Below are 25022 nucleotides of genomic sequence, written 5' to 3'. Positions count from 1 at the left end.
GCAGCACTCAGGCTGGAGGTTAGTACTGGGCGTGACTCAGGGGCTGGGGGCAGCACTCAGGCTGGAGGTTAGTACCGGGCGTAACTCAGGGGCTGGGGGCAGCACTCAGGCTGGAGGTTAGTACCGGGCGTGACTCAGGGGCTGGGGGCAGCACTCAGGCTGGAGGTTAGTACTGGGCGTGACTCAGGGGGCAGCACTCAGGCTGGAGGTTAGTACCGGGCGTGACTCAGGGGCTGGGGGCAGCACTCAGGCTGGAGGTTAGTACCGGGCGTGACTCAGGGGCTGGGGGCAGCACTCAGGCTGGAGGTTAGTACTGGACGTGACTCAGGGGCTGGGGGCAGCACTCAGGCTGGAGGTTAGTACCGGGCGTGACTCAGGGGCTGGGGGCAGCACTCAGGCTGGAGGTTAGTACTGGGCGTGACTCAGGGGCTGGGGGCAGCACTCAGGCTGGAGGTTAGTACCGGGCGTGACTCAGGGGCTGGGGGCAGCACTCAGGCTGGAGGTTAGTACTGGGTGTGACTCAGGGGCTGGGGGCAGCACTCAGGCTGGAGGTTAGTACCGGGCGTGACTCAGGGGCTGGGGGCAGCACTCAGGCTGGAGGTTAGTACCGGGCGTGACTCAGGGGCTGGGGGCAGCACTCAGGCTGGAGGTTAGTACCGGGCGTGACTCAGGGGCTGGGGCAGCACTCATGCTGGAGGTTAGTACCGGGCGTGACTCAGGGGCTGGGGGCAGCACTCAGGCTGGAGGTTAGTACTGGGTGTGACTCAGGGGCTGGGGGCAGCACTCAGGCTGGAGGTTAGTACTGGGCGTGACTCAGGGGCTGGGGGCAGCACTCAGGCTGGAGGTTAGTACCGGGCGTGACTCAGGGGCTGGGGGCAGCACTCAGGCTGGAGGTTAGTACCGGGCGTGACTCAGGGGCTGGGGGCAGCACTCAGGCTGGAGGTTAGTACCGGGCGTGACTCAGGGGCTGGGGGCAGCACTCAGGCTGGAGGTTAGTACTGGGCGTGACTCAGGGGCTGGGGGCAGCACTCAGGCTGAAGGTTAGTACCGGGCGTGACTCAGGGGCTGGGGGCAGCACTCAGGCTGGAGGTTAGTACCGGGCGTGACTCAGGGGCTGGGGGCAGCACTCAGGCTGGAGGTTAGTACCGGGCGTGACTCAGGGGCTGGGGGCAGCACTCAGGCTGGAGGTTAGTACTGGGCGTGACTCAGGGGCTGGGGGCAGCACTCAGGCTGGAGGTTAGTACTGGGCGTGACTCAGGGTCTGGGGGCAGCACTCAGGCTGGAGGTTAGTACCGGGCGTGACTCAGGGGCTGGGGGCAGCACTCAGGCTGGAGGTTAGTACTGGGCGTGACTCAGGGGCTGGGGGCAGCACTCAGGCTGGAGGTTAGTACCGGGCGTGCCTCAGGGGCTGGGGGCAGTACTCAGGCTGGAGGTTAGTACCGGGCGTGCCTCAGGGGCTGGGGGCAGCACTCAGGCTGGAGGTTAGTACCGGGCGTGACTCAGGGGCTGGGGGCAGCACTCAGGCTGGAGGTTAGTACTGGGCGTGACTCAGGGGCTGGGGGCAGCACTCAGGCTGGAGGTTAGTACCGGGCGTGCCTCGGGGGCTGGGGGCAGCACTCAGGCTGGAGGTTAGTACCGGGCGTGCCTCAGGGGCTGGGGGCAGCACTCAGGCTGGAGGTTAGTACCGGGCGTGACTCAGGGGCTGGGGGCAGCACTCAGGCTGGAGGTTAGTACCGGGCGTGCCTCAGGGGCTGGGGGCAGCACTCAGGCTGGAGGTTAGTACCGGGCGTGCCTCAGGGGCTGGGGGCAGCACTCAGGCTGGAGGTTAGTACCGGGCGTGCCTCAGGGGCTGGGGGCAGCACTCAGGCTGGAGGTTAGTACTGGGCGTGCCTCAGGGGCTGGGGGCAGCACTCAGGCTGGAGGTTAGTACCGGGTGTGCCTCGGGGGCTGGGGGCAGCACTCAGGCTGGAGGTTAGTACCGGGCGTGCCTCAGGGGCTGGGGGCAGCACTCAGGCTGGAGGTTAGTACCGGGCGTGACTCAGGGGCTGGGGGCAGCACTCAGGCTGGAGGTTAGTACCGGGCGTGCCTCAGGGGCTGGGGGCAGCACTCAGGCTGGAGGTTAGTACCGGGCGTGCCTCAGGGGCTGGGGGCAGCACTCAGGCTGGAGGTTAGTACCGGGCGTGCCTCAGGAGCTGGGGGCAGCACTCAGGCTGGAGGTTAGTACTGGGCGTGCCTCAGGGGCTGGGGGCAGCACTCAGGCTGGAGGTTAGTACCGGGCGTGACTCAGGGGCTGGGGGCAGCACTCAGGCTGGAGGTTAGTACTGGGCGTGACTCAGGGGCTGGGGGCAGCACTCAGGCTGGAGGTTAGTACCGGGCGTGACTCAGGGGCTGGGGGCAGCACTCAGGCTGGAGGTTGGGTTGGGGACTTAGTCTCTGAGCGGATAAAAGCAGGCGGGTCACCAGGTGCACTTGTTTCAGGTTACCAGGTGCACAAGGAGGCCTCCATCAGGCGCCCGCTGAGTGTAGATTCTGAACCTTGTTTGAGGACAGTAGGTCACATGGCCAAGGAGCTATTGAAATTAGAAACATTGAAAAATTAGGAAAATTAATGTGAAATTGTGTATATGAAAATGGACAAACTAAAGGGTGTGCAATGTGTAGGCCCACTGAGTCTACATTCTGAACCTTGTTTGAAGTCAGTAGGTCACATGAACAAGGAGCTATTGAAATTCAAATGTAAAAAAAAAAAAAAAAAAAAAAAAAAGTACTTTGTTTACGCTCCCTAACTAATTCAACTAGGAATACAAAATGCTGCTCACATTTCCACATGTTTATTAGCTTTGCAAAGTGAATGTCCAAGTCGTGAAAATAAGACCTGTGCAATGTTGTGCTCAATGTCTCCAACATCATGCCACTAATCTGGAGTCTGTGGCTCAAGTGGTTTGAAAGCTCAAATATCTGTTGAATATCCAACCTAAAACAGTCTTTACCTCTGTTCCCTAACTGCCCGAGTGACACCGGCACATCTAACTGAGTGACACCGGCACATCTAACTGAGTGGCACCGGCACATCTAACTGAGTGACACCGGCACATCTAACTGAGTGGCACCGGCACATCTAACTGAGTGGCACCGGCACATCTAACTGAGTGGCACCGGCACATCTAACTGAGTGACACCGGCACATCTAACTGAGTGACACCGGCACATCTAACTGAGTGGCACCGGCACATCTAACTGAGTGGCACCGGCACATCTAACTGAGTGACACCGGCACATCTAACTGAGTGACACCGGCACATCTAACTGAGTGGCACCGGCACATCTAACTGAGTGGCACCGGCACATCTCACTGAGTGACACCGGCACATCTAACTGAGTGGCACCGGCACATCTAACTGAGTGGCACCGGCACATCTAACTGAGTGACACCGGCACATCTAACTGAGTGGCACCGGCACATCTAACTGAGTGGCACCGGCACATCTAACTGAGTGACACCGGCACATCTAACTGAGTGACACCGGCACATCTAACTGAGTGGCACCGGCACATCTAACTGAGTGACACCGGCACATCTAACTGAGTGGCACCGGCACATCTAACTGAGTGGCACCGGCACATCTAACTGAGTGGCACCGGCACATCTAACTGAGTGACACCGGCACATCTAACTGCCCGAGTGGCACCGGCACATCTAACTGAGTGGCACCGGCACATCTAACTGAGTGGCACCGGCACATCTAACTGAGTGGCACCGGCACATCTAACTGCCCGAGTGGCACCGGCACATCTACCTGAGTGACACCGGCACATCTAACTGAGTGACACCGGCACATCTAACTGAGTGGCACCGGCACATCTAACTGAGTGGCACCGGCACATCTAACTGAGTGGCACCGGCACATCTAACTGAGTGACACCGGCACATCTAACTGAGTGACACCGGGACATCTAACTGAGTGACACCGGCACATCTAACTGAGTGACACCGGCACATCTAACTGAGTGGCACCGGCACATCTAACTGAGTGGCACCGGCACATCTAACTGAGTGACACCGGCACATCTAACTGAGTGACACCGGCACATCTAACTGAGTGGCACCGGCACATCTAACTGAGTGACACCGGCACATCTAACTGAGTGACACCGGCACATCTAACTGAGTGGCACCGGCACATCTAACTGCCTGAGTGACACCGGCACATCTATCTGAGTGACACCGGCACATCTAACTGAGTGACACCGGCACATCTAACTGAGTGACACCGGCACATCTAACTGAGTGACACCGGCACATCTAACTGAGTGACACCGGCACATCTAACTGAGTGGCACCGGCACATCTAACTGAGTGACACCGGCACATCTAACTGAGTGACACCGGCACATCTAACTGAGTGACACCGGCACATCTAACTGAGTGACACCGGCACATCTAACTGAGTGGCACCGGCACATCTAACTGAGTGACACCGGCACATCTAACTGAGTGACACCGGCACATCTAACTGAGTGACACCGGCACATCTAACTGAGTGGCACCGGCACATCTAACTGAGTGACACCGGCACATCTAACTGAGTGACACCGGCACATCTAACTGAGTGGCACCGGCACATCTAACTGAGTGACACCGGCACATCTAACTGAGTGACACCGGCACATCTAACTGAGTGACACCGGCACATCTAACTGAGTGGCACCGGCACATCTAACTGAGTGACACCGGCACATCTAACTGAGTGACACCGGCACATCTAACTGAGTGGCACCGGCACATCTAACTGAGTGACACCGGCACATCTAACTGAGTGACACCGGCACATCTAACTGAGTGACACCGGCACATCTAACTGAGTGACACCGGCACATCTAACTGAGTGACACCGGCACATCTAACTGAGTGACACCGGCACATCTAACTGAGTGACACCGGCACATCTAACTGAGTGACACCGGCACATCTAACTGAGTGGCACCGGCACATCTAACTGAGTGACACCGGCACATCTAACTGAGTGACACCGGCACATCTAACTGAGTGGCACCGGCACATCTAACTGAGTGGCACCGGCACATCTAACTGAGTGACACCGGCACATCTAACTGAGTGGCACCGGCACATCTAACTGAGTGACACCGGCACATCTAACTGAGTGGCACCGGCACATCTAACTGAGTGACACCGGCACATCTAACTGAGTGACACCGGCACATCTACCTGCCTGAGTGACACCGGCACATCTAACTGAGTGGCACCGGCACATCTAACTGAGTGACACCGGCACATCTAACTGAGTGACACCGGCACATCTAACTGAGTGGCACCGGCACATCTAACTGAGTGACACCGGCACATCTAACTGAGTGGCACCGGCACATCTAACTGAGTGGCACCGGCACATCTAACTGAGTGACACCGGCACATCTAACTGAGTGACACCGACACATCTAACTGAGTGACACCGGCACATCTAACTGAGTGACACCGGCACATCTAACTGAGTGACACCGGCACATCTGACTGAGTGACACCGACACATCTAACTGAGTGACACCGGCACATCTAACTGAGTGACACCGACACATCTAACTGAGTGACACCGGCACATCTAACTGAGTGGCACCGGCACATCTAACTGAGTGGCACCGGCACATCTAACTGAGTGACACCGGCACATCTAACTGAGTGACACCGACACATCTAACTGAGTGACACCGGCACATCTAACTGAGTTACACCGGCACATCTAACTGCCTGAGTGACACCGGCACATCTAACTGAGTGACACCGGCACATCTAACTGAGTGGCACCGGCACATCTAACTGAGTGACACCGGCACATCTAACTGAGTGACACCGGCACATCTAACTGAGTGGCACCGGCACATCTAACTGAGTGACACCGGCACATCTAACTGAGTGACACCGGCACATCTGACTGAGTGACACCGACACATCTAACTGAGTGACACCGGCACATCTAACTGAGTGACACCGACACATCTAACTGAGTGACACCGGCACATCTAACTGAGTGGCACCGGCACATCTAACTGAGTGGCACCGGCACATCTAACTGAGTGACACCGGCACATCTAACTGAGTGACACCGACACATCTAACTGAGTGACACCGGCACATCTAACTGAGTTACACCGGCACATCTAACTGCCTGAGTGACACCGGCACATCTAACTGAGTGACACCGGCACATCTAACTGAGTGGCACCGGCACATCTAACTGAGTGACACCGGCACATCTAACTGAGTGACACCGGCACATCTAACTGAGTGGCACCGGCACATCTAACTGAGTGACACCGGCACATCTAACTGAGTGACACCGGCACATCTAACTGAGTGACACCGGCACATCTAACTGAGTGGCACCGGCACATCTAACTGAGTGACACCGGCACATCTAACTGAGTGACACCGGCACATCTTATTTGTTATCCACTCCTGAGGGTTTGGTAACTTATGATTATTTTCTTAATTAATGAAGTTACATATGGAGGGAGTCTGTCAGATTGATTTGTAAATAAATAAAAGAGAATGCAGCTCTCTTCTTACAGACAGAGTGGTCCATCCCACATTTTATACAGACTACAGTGATGCGTCCTAAAATGGTCCCCTGTGATAAAACATATTGTGGAATGGTAGACGGTGTCCAAGGGTTTTTAAACAGAGGTTGCCGCATGCAACCTGGATTCACCTGGTCAGTCTGTGATGAAAAGAGCAGGTGTTCATAATGTTTTGTATACTCAGTGTATAGTTTCTAATGGCAGCCTGCAGTACCCTGGTTGGCCTTCAACTTGAGTTACTTAATGAGAGGGGGCAGCACTGAGCTAACTTGCAATGTCACTTCCTGGAGTAGCTCAAACTGTCTACATAAATCTCCCACATGAGACGCCATCTTAAATGACTATATTTAGCTTCAATGCACTATTGAGTCTAAACACAGGAATGAATGGGGTCGTGATTGATTGCTTTGTCCATTCATATGGCCAGAGTCCATGGTAGAAACTGGTAACTTCCTGTATCTTTAAAGGAAGTTACCAGGTATCTTTAACTGTGTGTCGTTTGTTTTTCTCCAGGGTCGTCTGAGGTTGTTGGATCGGCTGTCCCAGTTGTTGCCTTAGCTGGTGATGACATCATTCTACCATGTTTCCTGAAACCCCGTGACAATGCTGAGGACATGGTAGTGGAGTGGACAGTTTTGAACCTGAGAACAACAGAAGACGTCCATCTTTACCGTGACGGTCGAGACTTCAACGTGGAGCAGTCTCCATCCTACAGGGGAAGGACATCAATGTTTCATGAAGAACTGAAGAATGGCAACGTCTCCTTAAAGCTGACCAGAGTTACTCTCTCTGATGCTGGAAGATACAGGTGCTTCCTTCCAACACTGACCAGCCAGGTGAAGGAAACCACCGTTCAACTCCTTGTTGGTGAGTCATGAATACTGGAGATGTGATCAGAGGTTGTATTGGTAAATCTGGCTACATGATTGGCTGCTAAAATATCAACATGTCTTCCTCCCTCATCATTCCTTCCTCTGTTATAGATCATGTATTCAGCTGGTCTTCCTCCCTCATCATGTATTCAGCTGGTCTTCCTCCCTCATCATGTATTCAGCTGGTCTTCCTCCCTCATCATGTATTCAGCTGGTCTTCCTCCCTCATCATGTATTCAGCTGGTCTTCCTCCCTCATCATTCCTTCCTCTGTTATAGATCATGTATTCAGCTGGTCTTCCTCCCTCATCATTCCTTCCTCTGTTATAGATCATGTATTCAGCTGGTCTTCCTCCCTCATCATTCCTTCCTCTGTTATAGATCATGGATTCAGCTGGTCTTCCTCCCTCATCATTTCTTCCTCTGTTATAGATCATGTATTCAGCTGGTCTTCCTCCCTCATCATTCCTTCCTCTGTTATATATCATGTATTCAGCTGGTCTTCCTCCCTCATAATTTCTTCCTCTGTTATAGATCATGTATTCAGCTGGTCTTCCTCCGTCATCATTCCTTCCTCTGTTATAGATCATGTATTCAGCTGGTCTTCCTCCCTCATCATTCCTTCCTCTGTTATAGATCATGTATTCAGCTGGTCTTCCTCCCTCATCATTCCTTCCTCTGTTATAGGTCATGTATTCAGCTGGTCTTCCTCCCTCATCATTCCTTCCTCTGTTATAGATCATGTATTCAGCTGGTCTTCCTCTGTTAGAGATCATGTATTCAGCTGGTCTTCCTCCCTCATCATTCCTTCCTCTGTTATAGATCATGTATTCAGCTGGTCTTCCTCCCTCATCATTCCTTCCTCTGTTATAGATCATGTATTCAGCTGGTCTTCCTTCCTCTGTTATAGATCATGTATTCAGCTGGTCTTCCTCCCTCATCATTCCTTCCTCTGTTATAGATCATGTATTCAGCTGGTCTTCCTCCTTCATCATGTATTCAGCTGGTCTTCCTCCCTCATCATGTATTCAGCTGGTCTTCCTCCCTCATCTATCCTTCCTCTGTTATAGATCATGTATTCAGCTGGTCTTCCTCCCTCATCATGTATTCAGCTGGTCTTCCTCCCTCATCATTCCTTCCTCTGTTATAGATCATGTATTCAGCTGGTCTTCCTCCCTCATCATGTATTCAGCTGGTCTTCCTCATCATTTCTTCCTCTGTTATAGATCATGAATTCAGCTGGTCTTCCTCATCATTTCTTCCTCTGTTATAGATCATGTATTCAGCTGGTCTTCCTCCCTCATGATTCCTTCCTCTGTTATAGATCATGTATTCAGCTGGTCTTCCTCCTTCATCATTCCTTCCTCTGTTATAGGTCATGTAGTCAGCAGGTCTTCCTCCCTCATCATTCCTTCCTCTGTTATAGATCATGTATTCAGCTGGTCTTCCTCCCTCATCATTTCTTCCTCTGTTATAGATCATGTATTCAGCTGGTCTTCCTCCCTCATCATTTCTTCCTCTGTTATAGATCATGTATTCAGCTGGTCTTCCTCCCTCATCATTCCGTCCTCTGTTATAGATCATGTATTCAGCTGGTCTTCCTCCCTCATCATTCCTTCCTCTGTTATAGATCATGTATTCAGCTGGTCTTCCTCCCTCATCATTCCTTCCTCTGTTATAGATCATGTATTCAGCTGGTCTTCCTCCTTCCTCTGTTATAGATCATGTATTCAGCTGCTCAGCACACAGCCTTTACAACACACTCCTCACACATCAAAACCTCCCACACTGTCACACTGTCTGTGTCCTAATATTCCTACTACCTACTGTTGACTCACTGCTGTGTCCTAATATTCCTACTACCTACTGTTGACTCACTGCTGTGTCCTAATATTCCTACTACCTACTGTTGACTCACTGTCTGTGTCCTAATATTCCTACTACCTACTGTTGACTCACTGCTGTGTCCTAATATTCCTACTACCTACTGTTGACTCACTGCTGTGTCCTAATATTCCTACTACCTACTGTTGACTCACTGCTGTGTCCTAATATTCCTACTACCTACTGTTGACTCACTGGCTGTGTCCTAATATTCCTACTACCTACTGTTGACTCACTGGCTGTGTCCTAATATTCCTACTACCTACTGTTGACTCACTGCTGTGTCCTAATATTCCTACTACCTACTGTTGACTCACTGGCTGTGTCCTAATATTCCTACTACCTACTGTTGACTCACTGCTGTGTCCTAATACTCCTACTACCTACTGTTGACTCACTGGCTGTGTCCTAATATTCCTACTACCTACTGTTGACTCACTGCTGTGTCCTAATATTCATACTACCTACTGTTGACTCACTGCTGTGTCCTAATACTCCTACTACCTACTGTTGACTCACTGCTGTGTCCTAATACTCCTACTACCTACTGTTGACTCACTGGCTGTGTCCTAATATTCCTACTACCTACTGTTGACTCACTGCTGTGTCCTAATATTCATACTACCTACTGTTGACTCACTATCTGTGTCCTAATATTCCTACTACCTACTGTTGACTCACTGACTGTGTCCTAATACTCCTACTACCTACTGTTGACTCACTGTAGTTACTATGTACTGATAGTGATACATACTATAGAGAAGGTATTGTATAGTCAACAACATTGTGCTGCTTTGTTAATTGATTTGTCCAAGGCTTTTGACACAGTGAATTATTGATGTCTTTCAAGTAAAGCTGTTGCTGGTTTAATGATTATCTCATTGTTACATCACAATGTATTCAGGTTGATGACATGTTAATACTGGAGTGCTGCAGGGTTCTGTTAATACTGGAGTGCTGCAGGGTTCTGTTAATACTGGAGTGCTGCAGGGTTCTGTTAATACTGGAGTGCTGCAGGGTTCTGTTAATACTGGAGTGCTGCAGGGTTCTGTTAATACTGGAGTGCTGCAGGGTTCTGTTAATACTGGAGTGCTGCAGGGTTCTGTTAATACTGGAGTACTGCAGGGTTCTGTTAATACTGGAGTGCTGCAGGGTTCTGTTAATACTGGAGTGCTGCAGGGTTCTGTTAATACTGGAGTGCTGCAGGGTTCTGTTAATACTGGAGTGTTGCAGGGTTCTGTTAATACTGGAGTGCTGCAGGGTTCTGTTAATACTGGAGTGCTGCAGGGTTCTGTTAATACTGGAGTGCTGCAGGGTTCTGTTCATGATTAATACTGGTTAATCTCAGCCAGTGATCTCTGTTTTATCTTGTATCTGTAGGTGCTGTATCTCAGCCAGTGATCTCTGTTTTATCTTGTATCTGTAGGTGCTGTATCTCAGCCAGTGATCTCTGTTTTATCTTGTATCTGTGTAGGTGCTGTGTCTCAGCCAGTGATCTCTGTTTTATCTTGTATCTGTAGGTGCTGTATCTCAGCCAGTGATCTCTGTTTTATCTTGTATCTGTGTAGGTGCTGTATCTCAGCCAGTGATCTCTGTTTTATCTTGTATCTGTGTAGGTGCTGTATCTCAGCCAGTGATCTCTGTTTTATCTTGTATCTGTGTAGGTGCTGTATCTCAGCCAGTGATCTCTGTTTTATCTTGTATCTGTGTAGGTGCTGTATCTCAGCCAGTGATCTCTATAGTTGGAACTAAAGGCTGGGGGGTGGTCCTGAAGTGTGAGTCTGGAGGCTGGTTTCCTGAACCTGAGATGGAGTGGCTGGACAGTTCTGGAACCATCCTCCCTGCTGATGGACCTCCAGAGAGACACAGGGACTCAGAGGGCCTCTACGCTGTGAGACGACATGTCACTGTGGACCAGACTGACACCAACAGGTTCACCTGTAGAGTTAATCAGACGGAGATCAACCACCTGAAGGAGACAGAGATTCATGTCCCAGGTGAGGTCTTCATTGGTTAACCCAAATACCTGAGACCTCTTGTTAGTTAGACTAGTTAGTGGAGGACGGTTTCCTAGGGGGTGACCTTATTGGTCTGTGTTCAGTAGTATTTATAAATGATGCTTTACTTCCTGTACAGTATATATGTAGTGTTGTAATGGTTTGGCTTCTCTGTTTCAGATGACGTGTTTCCTAAATCACAAGTAGGGTGGAAGGTTGGTCTGTCAATAGCAGCAGCAGCTGTTGTAGTTCTTGCAGCTTTCGCTGGTGTCTACTGGAGAAAACATACTGAAGGTGAGTTTAACCTTGATCTCTGACTGGTCCTTGATCTCTGACTGGTCCTTGATCTCTGACTGGTCCTTGATCTCTGACTGGTCCTTGATCTCTGACTGGTCCTTGATGTCTCATCATTAAGAGCACTGGGAATGACCCATATACTGTCCATTAGACTCTATTCAGTTATACCAGGTTACCTTCAGACCAGTCCTGTATTAGATCAGGATATAACTAGGAATGACCCATATACTGTCCATTAGACCCTATTCATTTATACCAGGTTACCTTCAGACCAGTCCTGTATTAGATCAGACTGGAGAGTTTTTTTAGCTTTTACTGCTTTGCTTTTTAAACATTTTGGACGATGAACACACAAAAAAGGTTTGCACGCCGACTCTAAACTACCAAACAGCCAAATAGCTAAAGTCACAGATTTCTAATTATTATTATTAATATATTATTATGCTTTTGAACATTTGTTTTCTTTTGTCAACAGTGAAGAAGCTTAGAAAACAATTGGAAGAGCAAGGTAAGTTTAGTTAGATGTTAGTCGTTAGTATAATACTGATGGGTCAACTGTTAATCACAGACCTCATGGTTTATTACTATAATACTGATGGGTCAACTGTTAATCACAGACCTCATGGTTTATTACTATAATACTGATGGGTCAACTGTTAATCACAGACCTCATGGTTTATTACTATAATACTGATGGGTCAACTGTTAATCACAGACCTCATGGTTTATTACTATAATACTGATGGGTCAACTGTTAATCACAGACCTCATGGTTTATTACTATAATACTGATGGGTCAACTGTTAATCACAGACCTCATGGTTTATTACTATAATACTGATGGGTCAACTGTTAATCACAGACCTCATGGTTTATTACTATAATACTGATGGGTCAACTGTTAATCACAGACCTCATGGTTTATTACTATAATACTGATGGGTTAACTGTTAATCACAGACCTCATGGTTTATTACTATAATACTGATGGGTCAACTGTTAATCACAGACCTCATGGTTTATTACTATAATACTGATGGGTCAACTGTTAATCACAGACCTCATGGTTTATTACTATAATACTGATGGGTCAACTGTTAATCACAGACCTCATGGTTTATTACTATAATACTGATGGGTCAACTGTTAATCACAGACCTCATGGTTTATTACTATAATACTGATGGGTCAACTGTTAATCACAGACCTCATGGTTTATTACTATAATACTGATGGGTCAACTGTTAATCACAGACCTCATGGTTTATTACTATAATACTGATGGGTCAACTGTTAATCACAGACCTCATGGTTTATTACTATAATACTGATGGGTCAACTGTTAATCACAGACCTCATGGTTTATTACTATAATACTGATGGGTCAACTGTTAATCACAGACCTCATGGTTTATTACTATAATACTGATGGGTCAACTGTTAATCACAGACCTCATGGTTTATTACTATAATACTGATGGGTCAACTGTTAATCACAGACCTCATGGTTTATTACTATAATACTGATGGGTCAACTGTTAATCACAGACCTCATGGTTTATTACTATAATACTGATGGGTCAACTGTTAATCACAGACCTCATGGTTTATTACTATAATACTGATGGGTCAACTGTTAATCACAGACCTCATGGTTTATTACTATAATACTGATGGGTCAACTGTTAATCACAGACCTCATGGTTTATTACTATAATACTGATGGGTCAACTGTTAATCACAGACCTCATGGTTTATTACTATAATACTGATGGGTCAACTGTTAATCACAGACCTCATGGTTTATTACTATAATACTGATGGGTCAACTGTTAATCACAGACCTCATGGTTTATTACTATAATACTGATGGGTCAACTGTTAATCACAGACCTCATGGTTTATTACTATAATACTGATGGGTCAACTGTTAATCACAGACCTCATGGTTTATTACTATAATACTGATGGGTCAACTGTTAATCACAGACCTCGTGGTTTATTACTATAATACTGATGGGTCAACTGTTAATCACAGACCTCGTGGTTTATTACTATAATACTGATGGGTCAACTGTTAATCACAGACCTCGTGGTTTATTACTATAATACTGATGGGTCAACTGTTAATCACAGACCTCGTGGTTTATTACTATAATACTGATGGGTCGACTGTTAATCACAGACCTCGTGGTTTATTACTATAATACTGATGGGTCGACTGTTAATCACAGACCTCGTGGTTTATTACTATAATACTGATGGGTCGACTGTTAATCACAGACCTCATGGTTTATTACTATAATACTGATGGGTCGACTGTTAATCACAGACCTCATGGTTTATTACTATAATACTGATGGGTCGACTGTTAATCACAGACCTCATGGTTTATTACTATAATACTGATGGGTCGACTGTTAATCACAGACCTCATGGTTTATTACTATAATACTGATGGGTCAACTGTTAATCACAGACCTCATGGTTTATTACTATAATACTGATGGGTCAACTGTTAATCACAGACCTCATGGTTTATTACTATAATACTGATGGGTCAACTGTTAATCACAGACCTCATGGTTTATTACTATAATACTGATGGGTCAACTGTTAATCACAGACCTCATGGTTTATTACTATAATACTGATGGGTCAACTGTTAATCACAGACCTCATGGTTTATTACTATAATACTGATGGGTCAACTGTTAATCACAGACCTCATGGTTTATTACTATAATACTGATGGGTCAACTGTTAATCACAGACCTCATGGTTTATTACTATAATACTGATGGGTCAACTGTTAATCACAGACCTCATGGTTTATTACTATAATACTGATGGGTCAACTGTTAATCACAGACCTCATGGTTTATTACTATAATACTGATGGGTCAACTGTTAATCACAGACCTCATGGTTTATTACTATAATACTGATGGGTCAACTGTTAATCACAGACCTCATGGTTTATTACTATAATACTGATGGGTCAACTGTTAATCACAGACCTCATGGTTTATTACTATAATACTGATGGGTCAACTGTTAATCACAGACCTCATGGTTTATTACTATAATACTGATGGGTCAACTGTTAATCACAGACCTCATGGTTTATTACTATAATACTGATGGGTCAACTGTTAATCACAGACCTCATGGTTTATTACTATAATACTGATGGGTCAACTGTTAATCACAGACCTCATGGATTATTACTATAATACTGATGGGTCAACTGTTAATCACAGACCTCATCATCTAACCTGACTAGTAATGTCCTCTTGTTCTACAGTATATAACTCTACATCTAACCTGACTAGTAATGTCCTCTACAGTATATAACTCTACATCTAACCTGACTAGTAATGTCCTCTACAGTATATAACTCTACATCTAACCTGGCTAGTAATGTCCTCTTGTTCTACAGTATATAACTCTACGTCTAACCTGACTAGTAATGTCCTCTACAGTATATAACTCTACATCTAACCTGACTAGTAATGTCCTCTTATTACTATAATACTGACTCTGTTTTTATTAACATTTCAGCTGATCCTGTCCTGTAAGGTAAGTTTTTTTCAACATAGACGTGTCAGAATAGAGAGGATGTAGTCTGTCTTCATGTTCTAGTACCCATAATACATCATGTTTTATCTACTGTCTACAGAGGAGGTCAGAATAGAGAGGATGTAATCTGTCTTCATGTTCTAGTACCCATAATACATCATGTTTTATCTACTGTCTACAGAGGAGGTCAGAATAGAGAGGATGTAGTCTGTCTTCATGTTCTAGTACCCATAATACATCATGTTTTATCTACTGTCTACAGAGGAGGTCAGAATAGAGAGGATGTAGTCTGTCTTCATGTTCTAGTACCCATAATACATCATGTTTTATCTACTGTATATAGAGGAGGTCAGAATAGAGAGGATGTAGTCTGTCTTCATGTTCTAGTACCCATAATACATCATGTTTTATCTACTGTCTACAGAGGAGGTCAGAATAGAGAGGATGTAGTCTGTCTTCATGTTCTAGTACCCATAATACATCATGTTTTATCTACTGTCTACAGAGGAGGTCAGAATAGAGAGGATGTAGTCTGTCTTCATGTTCTAGTACCCATAATACATCATGTTTTATCTACTGTCTACAGAGGAGGTCAGAATAGAGAGGATGTAGTCTGTCTTCATGTTCTAGTACCCATAATACATCATGTTTTATCTACTGTCTACAGAGGAGGTCAGAATAGAGAGGATGCAGTCTGTCTTCATGTTCTAGTACCCATAATACATCATGTTTTATCTACTGTCTACAGAGGTCAGAATAGAGAGGATGTAGTCTGTCTTCATGTTCTAGTACCCATAATACATCATGTTTTATCTACTGTCTACAGAGGTCAGAATAGAGAGGATGTAGTCTGTCTTCATGTTCTAGTACCCATAATACATCATGTTTTATCTACTGTCTACAGAGGTCAGAATAGAGAGGATGTAGTCTGTCTTCATGTTCTAGTACCCATAATACATCATGTTTTATCTACTGTCTACAGAGGTCAGAATAGAGAGGATGTAGTCTGTCTTCATGTTCTAGTACCCATAATACATCATGTTTTATCTACTGTCTACAGAGGTCAGAATAGAGAGGATGTAGTCTGTCTTCATGTTCTAGTACCCATAATACATCATGTTTTATCTACTGTCTAAAGAGGAGGTCAGAATAGAGAGGATGTAGTCTGTCTTCATGTTCTAGTACCCATAATACATCATGTTTTATCTACTGTCTACAGAGGAGGTCAGAATAGAGAGGATGTAGTCTGTCTTCATGTTCTAGTACCCATAATACATCATGTTTTATCTACTGTATATAGAGGAGGTCAGAATAGAGAGGATGTAGTCTGTCTTCATGTTCTAGTACCCATAATACATCATGTTTTATCTACTGTCTACAGAGGAGGTCAGAATAGAGAGGATGTAGTCTGTCTTCATGTTCTAGTACCCATAATACATCATGTTTTATCTACTGTCTACAGAGGAGGTCAGAATAGAGAGGATGTAGTCTGTCTTCATGTTCTAGTACCCATAATACATCATGTTTTATCTACTGTCTACAGAGGAGGTCAGAATAGAGAGGATGTAGTCTGTCTTCATGTTCTAGTACCCATAATACATCATGTTTTATCTACTGTCTACAGAGGAGGTCAGAATAGAGAGGATGCAGTCTGTCTTCATGTTCTAGTACCCATAATACATCATGTTTTATCTACTGTCTACAGAGGTCAGAATAGAGAGGATGTAGTCTGTCTTCATGTTCTAGTACCCATAATACATCATGTTTTATCTACTGTCTACAGAGGTCAGAATAGAGAGGATGTAGTCTGTCTTCATGTTCTAGTACCCATAATACATCATGTTTTATCTACTGTCTACAGAGGTCAGAATAGAGAGGATGTAGTCTGTCTTCATGTTCTAGTACCCATAATACATCATGTTTTATCTACTGTCTACAGAGGTCAGAATAGAGAGGATGTAGTCTGTCTTCATGTTCTAGTACCCATAATACATCATGTTTTATCTACTGTCTACAGAGGTCAGAATAGAGAGGATGTAGTCTGTCTTCATGTTCTATTACCCATAATACATCATGTTTTATCTACTGTCTACAGAGGTCAGAATAGAGAGGATGTAGTCTGTCTTCATGTTCTAGTACCCATAATACATCATGTTTTATCTACTGTCTACAGAGGTCAGAATAGAGAGGATGTAGTCTGTCTTCATGTTCTAGTACCCATAATACATCATGTTTTATCTACTGTCTACAGAGGTCAGAATAGAGAGGATGTAGTCTGTCTTCATGTTCTAGTACCCATAATACATCATGTTTTATCTACTGTCTACAGAGGAGGTCAGAATAGAGAGGATGTAGTCTGTCTTCATGTTCTAGTACCCATAATACATCATGTTTTATCTACTGTCTACAGAGGTCAGAATAGAGAGGATGTAGTCTGTCTTCATGTTCTAGTACCCATAATACATCATGTTTTATCTACTGTCTACAGAGGAGGTCAGAATAGAGAGGATGTAGTCTGTCTTCATGTTCTAGTACCCATAATACATCATGTTTTATCTACTGTCTACAGAGGTCAGAATAGAGAGGATGTAGTCTGTCTTCATGTTCTAATACCCATAATACATCATGTTTTATCTACTGTCTACAGAGGTCAGAATAGAGAGGATGTAGTCTGTCTTCATGTTCTAGTACCCATAATACATCATGTTTTATCTACTGTCTACAGAGGTCAGAATAGAGAGGATGTAGTCTGTCTTCATGTTCTATTACCCATAATACATCAACGTTCTAACTGATTATTCTTGTTAATGTCAGGGCTTGAAGATGATGACTCCTTCCCAAAGTAACTTTATGATTCTAATGTTTCCTAGAATATATATATAATATTAATATAGTCTGTCTCTGTCTCTCTGTCTGTCTGTCTGAGTGTCTGTCTCTGTCTCTCTGTCTCAGTGAGTGTCTGTCTCTCTCTCTCTCTCTCTGTCTGTCTCTCGCTCTCTGTGTCTCTGTCTATCTCTCTGTGTGTCTCTGTCTATCTCTCTGTGTGTCTGTCTGTCTGTGTGTCTCTCTCTGTCTCTCTCTGTGTGTCTCTGTCTCTCTCTCTCTGTGTGTCTGTCTGAGTTGCTGTCTCTGTCTGCCTGTCTAAGTGTCTGTCTCTCTGTCTGTCTGCCTCTGCCTCTCTCTCTCTGTGTGTCTGTCTGAGTTGCTGTCTCTGTCTGCCTGTCTAAGTGTCTGTCTCTCTGTCTGTCTGCCTCTGCCTCTCTCTCTCTGCCTCTCCCTTTCTGCCTCTCTCGCTCTGTCTCTCTCTCTCTGTTTCTCTCTGCCTCTCGTTTTGCCTGTCTCTCTCTCTGCCTCTCTTTCTGTCTGTCTCTCTCTCTCTGCCTATGTCTGCCTCTCTCTTTCTGTCTGTCTCTCTCTCTGCCTCTCTGTCTCTCTCTCTATGTCTTTCTCTTTGCCTCTCTCTCTGCCTCTGTCTCTCTGCCTCTCTGTCTGGTCAGTTTATTCTGAATGTCTTCATTCTAAATCTTTTCTGTCTTTAATAGAGTCAAGAAGAAGTCGACTTGGAAGGAGGAGCTGGAGAGGGGAGGAGCTGGAGAGGGGAGGAGCTGGAGAGGGGAGGAGCTGGAGAGGGGAGGAAGAGTTGCTATAGAGACTATAACTATATAGCTGTGTTTCTGAGTATATAACTTGTGTGTGATATGAATCTTGGTAAGACAAAGTAATTTGATAAACGTGTTAGTCATTACTCTATAATCCACTTTCAGTAGTTAGTTCTTTACTTTTTGAAGTTTTACTACCCATGTTTGTGTTATGGGTTTATATCCATTTCCTGGTTATTCTATATATGTTTTCCCCATAAACAATGTCTTTCTAATCCCCCTCAGGAATTGATAGAGTTGAATTGAATGGACTAATGTCTCCTGTTAGAATCTGTTACAGACTCTCTTATGTCCAGTACCTGATAATCAGGTATATCAACCAGACCACAGGACTAATGTCTCCTGTTAGAATCTGTTACAGACTCTCTTATGTCCAGTACCTGATAATCACAGGTATATCAACCAGACCACAGGACTTAGGTCTCCTGTTAGAATCTGTTACAGACTCTCTTATGTCCAGTACCTGATAATCAGGTATATCAACCAGACCACAGGACTAAGGTCTCCTGTTAGAATCTGTTACAGACTCTCTTATGTCCAGTACCTGATAATCAGGTATATCAACCAGACCACAGGACTAAGGTCTCCTGTTAGAATCTGTTACAGACTCTCTTATGTCCAGTACCTGATAATCAGGTATATCAACAAGACCACAGGACTAAGGTCTCCTGTTAGAATCTGTTACAGACTCTCTTATGTCCAGTACCTGATAATCAGGTATATCAACCAGACCACAGGACTAAGGTCTCCTGTTAGAATCTGTTACAGACTCTCTTATGTCCAGTACCTGATAATCAGGTATATCAACAAGACCACAGGACTAATGTCTCCTGTTAGAATCTGTTACAGACTCTCTTATGTCCAGTACCTGATAATCAGGTATATCAACAAGACCACAGGAGGTTGGTGGCACCTTAATTAGGGAGGAGGGGCTCGTGGTATTGGCTGAAGAGGAATCAGTGGACTGGTATCAAATACATCAAACATGTGGTTTCCATGGTTTCCATGTTTGATGCCGTTCCATTGGCTCCGTTCCAGCCATTATTGTGAGGCTCCTCCCCTCAGTTTCCTGTGAACAAGACTGAGTGAAATGTTTATATTTTATCTTCAACCTGTCAGCTTCTGTGAACAAGACTGATTAAATCATTTATTGAAATGTTTATATTTTAGCTTCAACCTGTCAGCTTCTGTGAACAAGACTGATTAAACCATTGAGTGAAATGTTTATATTTTAGCTTCATGTCAATGTGCCAGTTTTTATTTGACTTTAAGTGTTTATTTTTGCTCTGCTTTTTTTAGTGTTCACCTTGATTATATACAGAGGGGTCAAATTATTGACATCCATGCTGAAGATTAGCAATAATGACTATATTAAATAAATAAAGTACTGACCTATTGTATGCTCAAAATAAATGGTATATTATTTTAAACTAATACAATTGCTCGTTGAAATATGTGTAATGTATTTTTGTTGTAAAAGGTTAGGGCTCAAAATGATTGACAGGAGTGTGATGATGTCATTGTTATGAATATAGAACCAGATACTGACCTTCTGACTAGTTTATTAGACTCTTCAGGGGGGTCAATCATTTAGAAAATAAATACTACTTGTTAAACTAAATATTATAATCAGATCAATCGTATTAGTATAAAATAATTAACTCATGTTGAGCAGGTGATAACTGAGCCACACGTGGTCCCGTGTGGCTCAGTTGGTAGAGCATGGCGCTTGCAACGCCAGGGTTGTGGGTTCATTCCCCACGGGGGACCAGGATGAATATGTATGAACTTTCCAATTTGTAAGTCGCTCTGGGTAAGAGCGTCTGCTAAATGACTTAAATGTAATGTTAAATGTGATAAAGCTCAGTATTTAAATTATTTATTTATACAGTCATTATTACCTTTATCAAGGGTGTCAATAATTCCAGACCCACTGTATATTATATATTGATGTATTTTATACAGTCATTATTATCATTATCAAGGATGTCAATAATTCCAGACCCCACTGTATATTATATATTGATCATGTATTTACAGTTGAATGGTATTTTCCATGTATTGATGTTAATAAACTAAGACATCATTGTGTGAGAACGTGACTCCAGTGTAATATTTTAACATTATTGAATGTTACTAGGTAGTGTTACTGTTTCCTTGGTAACCTGTGGTAGAGACATTGTCCTCCAGGTAACAGGTCTTGTTATGATGTCATCATTATTGAACATGTGACTCGTGGGAACAAAATGTCTCTGTCATCCTGACTGAACACTTCAAGCTGTTCAGGGACAATGGAGACGTCTCTTCCTCAGCAGGACAGTTATTAGTAGTGTTGTGAAAGTAGAACTAAAAATTGTCAAGCAAGGAGCTGCTAAGGTGTTTCTGAGACCAATCTCAGAGATTGTTGTTCTTCTTTCTGAAGCATCCTAGAGACAAAAGATAAAAATAGAAAGAACATTATTTGTTTCTTGATATGTTTTATTTCATAGTGGCACAATTTCGAAAGGCGGGGAGTGTGCTGCCATCCTGTTAGAAGGTAACAGATTATTTTATTACAATAGTTAAGATGGATTTTCATTGTGTTCCATGGTGTTATTTACCCCCTAGTGGAGCTTTCTGGTACTTAGACTGTACGCAAACAGGAAGTAGAGAATTCGTTCTGCACGCTTAGAAGCAGCTAAAAACAACGCTACGGTGCAGGTCTTTCAGTGTAGTTATTTCTTGTCACGCTTCAACCTTGGAAAATATTTGTTTGTAAATTCGATTCAAGCATTTAGCTAATGATGATAATCTTGTTATTGATAGAGTTGCTTACATATCAATGTTGGTTGGTTGCATTTACTCACACAAATTGCAATGCCTTTCATGTATGATGTTAGCTGTATTACTTTGCTCGTGCGTCATGCAAAGGAATTGTAAAATATACAATACTGTATTTTTGTTACTGTTTCTAGTGTAATATGCTTTGTTATTCTACATAGATGGTTGTACATTATTAGAGTAATGAAAGGAGTTAGTCAATTACCATATGAGAAAGCAATTAGCTATATGGTTTGGCATCATGCCAGATGCATGGTACCGTAGCACGTGCTTTGTATTCATGCAACTTCAAATGTATAATGTACAGCTACAGTATGTCGGTGTGAATTGAATACTAAAGTATATTCTTTTCTGTGTTTTGCAGTTTTACAACAAACGTTTTCAATATATTCATTCAAGAAAAGTCACGCCTTGGGAGTTTTATTGAAGACTTAGTTGTTAGCTATCTGTCTAGTTTTGCATGGGAACGCAACTCAAGGGCAGAATAAGTGTCATTGGGGAGGATATTCCTTCTGTTATATAGAGCTATGGAGACAGGTCATCAGTCTGTTATATAGAGCTATGGAGACAGGTCATCAGTCTGTTATATAGAGCTATGGAGACAGGTCATCAGTCTGTTATATAGAGCTATGGAGACAGGTCATCAGTCTGTTATATAGAGCTATGGAGACAGGTCATCAGTCTGTTATATAGAGCTATGGAGACAGGTCATCAGTCTGTTATATAGAGCTATGGAGACAGGTCATCAGTCTGTTATATAGAGCTATGGAGACAGGTCATCAGTCTGTTATATAGAGCTATGGAGACAGGTCACCATTTCCCTCTAGCTCTCTCAGAAGTCCAACAAACTCACAAAAGCTCTTCAGTCTTTCTACTCTGATGGTGAAAATATCTTTGTGAGCAGGTACTCAACATGAAGGGGAATCATATCCAAAGCTGTTCTGGCCGTGTTATGAATGATGTGGGCAGGACAACCTAAGCCAATCACCTCCCGCTGCAGAGCATTTTTAACGTTGGTATGGACATTGACCCTCCCCAGCCTATTCAGTCCTCCAAAGTTGGTATTTGTGTTGTCGGCAGAGAATGCCACGACTTTGTTTTGCAGGTTACATTTTTGGATGACCACCAGGACCTCAGCTGCAATCTCCTCTGCTGTTTCTGCTTTCAATTCAACTAAATCAAGCAGTTTTGTTTCCACAGATGTGCTGCCATCATATATCTTACAATATCTGACTACTAATGGCAGCAGCTTTACATGTCCATGATTGGACGCATCAATGGCCAGAGACACAAATTCAACCTGGTCTAGGTCCTGTGTTACCTAAGTAGTTGCCCATGGTGCTAACACGTTACTCACTGTGGCGTCACATTTTGTCCTAGCACATGGTGCTAACACGTTACTCACTGTGGCATCACATTTTGTCCTAGCACATGGTGCTAACACGTTACTCACTGTGGAGTCACATTTTGTCCTAGCACATGGTGCTAACACGTTACTCACTGTGGCGTCACATTTTGTCCTAGCACATGTTGCTAACACGTTACTCACTGTGGCATCACATTTAGTCCTACCACATGGTGCTAACACGTTACTCACTGTGGCGTCACATTTTGTCCTAGCACATGGTGCTAACACGTTACTCACTGTGGCGTCACATTTTGTCCTAGCACATGGTGCTAACACGTTACTCACTGTGGCGTCACATTTTGTCCTAGCACATGGTGCTAACACGTTACTCACTGTGGCGTCACATTTTGTCCTAGCACATGGTGCTAACACGTTACTCACTGTGGCGTCACATTTTGTCCTAGCACATGGTGCTAACACGTTACTCACTGTGGCGTCACATTTTGTCCTAGCACATGGTGCTAACACGTTACTCACTGTGGCGTCACATTTTGTCCTAGCACATGGTGCTAACACGTTACTCACTGTGGAGTCACATTTTGTCCTAGCACATGGTGCTAACACGTTACTCACTGTGGTGTCACATTTAGTCCTAGCACATGGTGCTAACACGTTACTCACTGTGGCTTCACATTTTGTCCTAGCACATGTAAACTTCGGCTCATAAAGCTTCCGTGTCAGTTGTGCTGTGCAGTCCATAGATCTGTAACTATGATTGTGTCACATAGTGTGGTATTGGGAAGGCTCTACCTTCTTGAAGAATGTGGTGACAGAGGACATACCAACACGGCCAATCAGAGAGGCTTTATGCCTTTTTTGTCTGTTGATGTTCTACCCCTGTCGTTCTTCTCCGGCTGCCAGTTGAAAAAGAGGAATTACAAAGGGTGCAGTGAACCAATCTATCGTCTTGACCTGAGAATATAAATGGAAATTCTCTCATCATGTTGTCATTAAAATGGCATTTCTGTTTCTGGGAAAGAGCCATTGTACCTCCTCTGTCTGCTCTTCTTCACTCTCCTTGTGTCACTCTTCTTACTCTCAACTTGTTCTTCTCCTCCAATCGTCTTCCTGATCTTTCTTCCTTTCCTTCTCTCCACCTCACTCTTCCTCACTCTCCTCGCTTCACTCTTTTTACTCCCTTCATTTTTCCTTCTCCAATCTTTAATAATAAATAGTACACTATTAGATAAAATACTTTGGTTAACTGATTCCCATCGCTTGCCTCATTTTGTATTTTATCTCAAAGACATTGTTTGTAATAATAAATTGTCAGGCTCTGTAATCATATCTTTACCTTTCCTCCTCTGTCTCACTCTGCTTCCTATCCAGTCTTCCTCCTCTCCACTCTCTAACAGAAAACATTATGCTAATGTTATCCATGAAAATGTCTCAATATATTTTCACACTACTTATAATGCCAAACCATTAAAATTGTAATCTACAAATAAATATTCTCATAATTGTGCATTAATTTAATATAATCATATTTTCAAAATAGCCCGTCCACTGCATGTTTACATGTGACCGTTTTTTAACCTCGTTACCATGACAGCAGCTGGCTAACCGAGCTAGATAACTTAGTCGACATAGCTCATGTTAGCTAGCATAACCTATTTAAAACCATATAACGCAGACCATTTAACTATAAAATAAGTTGTGACAGAACATCATTAGCTAGTATCTCAAACGAGTGTAAGTTACCTGACTTGAAAAGACGTTTGTGGTGATGTTATGGATTCACTTGACGCTTCTGGCCGAGTTTTCCACAGCAGTTTCCTCTAAAACTATCGCGGGCAGGTAGTTAGAAGAAGAGTGAATGAAGCTGATATAGCGAGCGGCCCCCTCTGCTGGACAAAACAAGCACAACAAGATTGACACGTCAACCGGTAGACTCTGATGCCCGGTGTTTC

General features: G+C 44.4%; 2 protein-coding genes across 3 annotated transcripts in view; one reads left to right on the top strand and one right to left on the bottom strand.

Annotated features, from left to right (window-relative positions):
• The window catches only part of LOC139561633 (butyrophilin-like protein 2), a 494010-nt gene extending 473746 nt beyond the window's left edge, over positions 1–20264 (top strand). For both annotated transcript variants that reach the window (XM_071378858.1, XM_071378857.1), the window contains 7 exons: positions 7108–7461; positions 11062–11346; positions 11527–11640; positions 12119–12151; positions 15208–15225; positions 18040–18067; positions 18768–20264. In XM_071378858.1, coding sequence (XP_071234959.1) covers positions 7108–7461; positions 11062–11346; positions 11527–11640; positions 12119–12151; positions 15208–15224 — 803 coding nt within the window. In that variant the 3' untranslated portion in view covers position 15225; positions 18040–18067; positions 18768–20264. The remainder of the gene's footprint in view (positions 1–7107; positions 7462–11061; positions 11347–11526; positions 11641–12118; positions 12152–15207; positions 15226–18039; positions 18068–18767) is intronic.
• LOC139561632 (Fc receptor-like protein 5) overlaps positions 1–25022 on the bottom strand; it is a gene marked incomplete in the record, with an annotated part of 1233720 nt that overhangs the window by 705436 nt on the left and 503262 nt on the right.

The sequence above is a fragment of the Salvelinus alpinus genome, chromosome 31 (genome assembly GCF_045679555.1).
Source record: "Salvelinus alpinus chromosome 31, SLU_Salpinus.1, whole genome shotgun sequence".
Taxonomy (NCBI): domain Eukaryota; kingdom Metazoa; phylum Chordata; class Actinopteri; order Salmoniformes; family Salmonidae; genus Salvelinus; species Salvelinus alpinus.
This window is presented reverse-complemented; position numbering and strand designations above follow the sequence as displayed.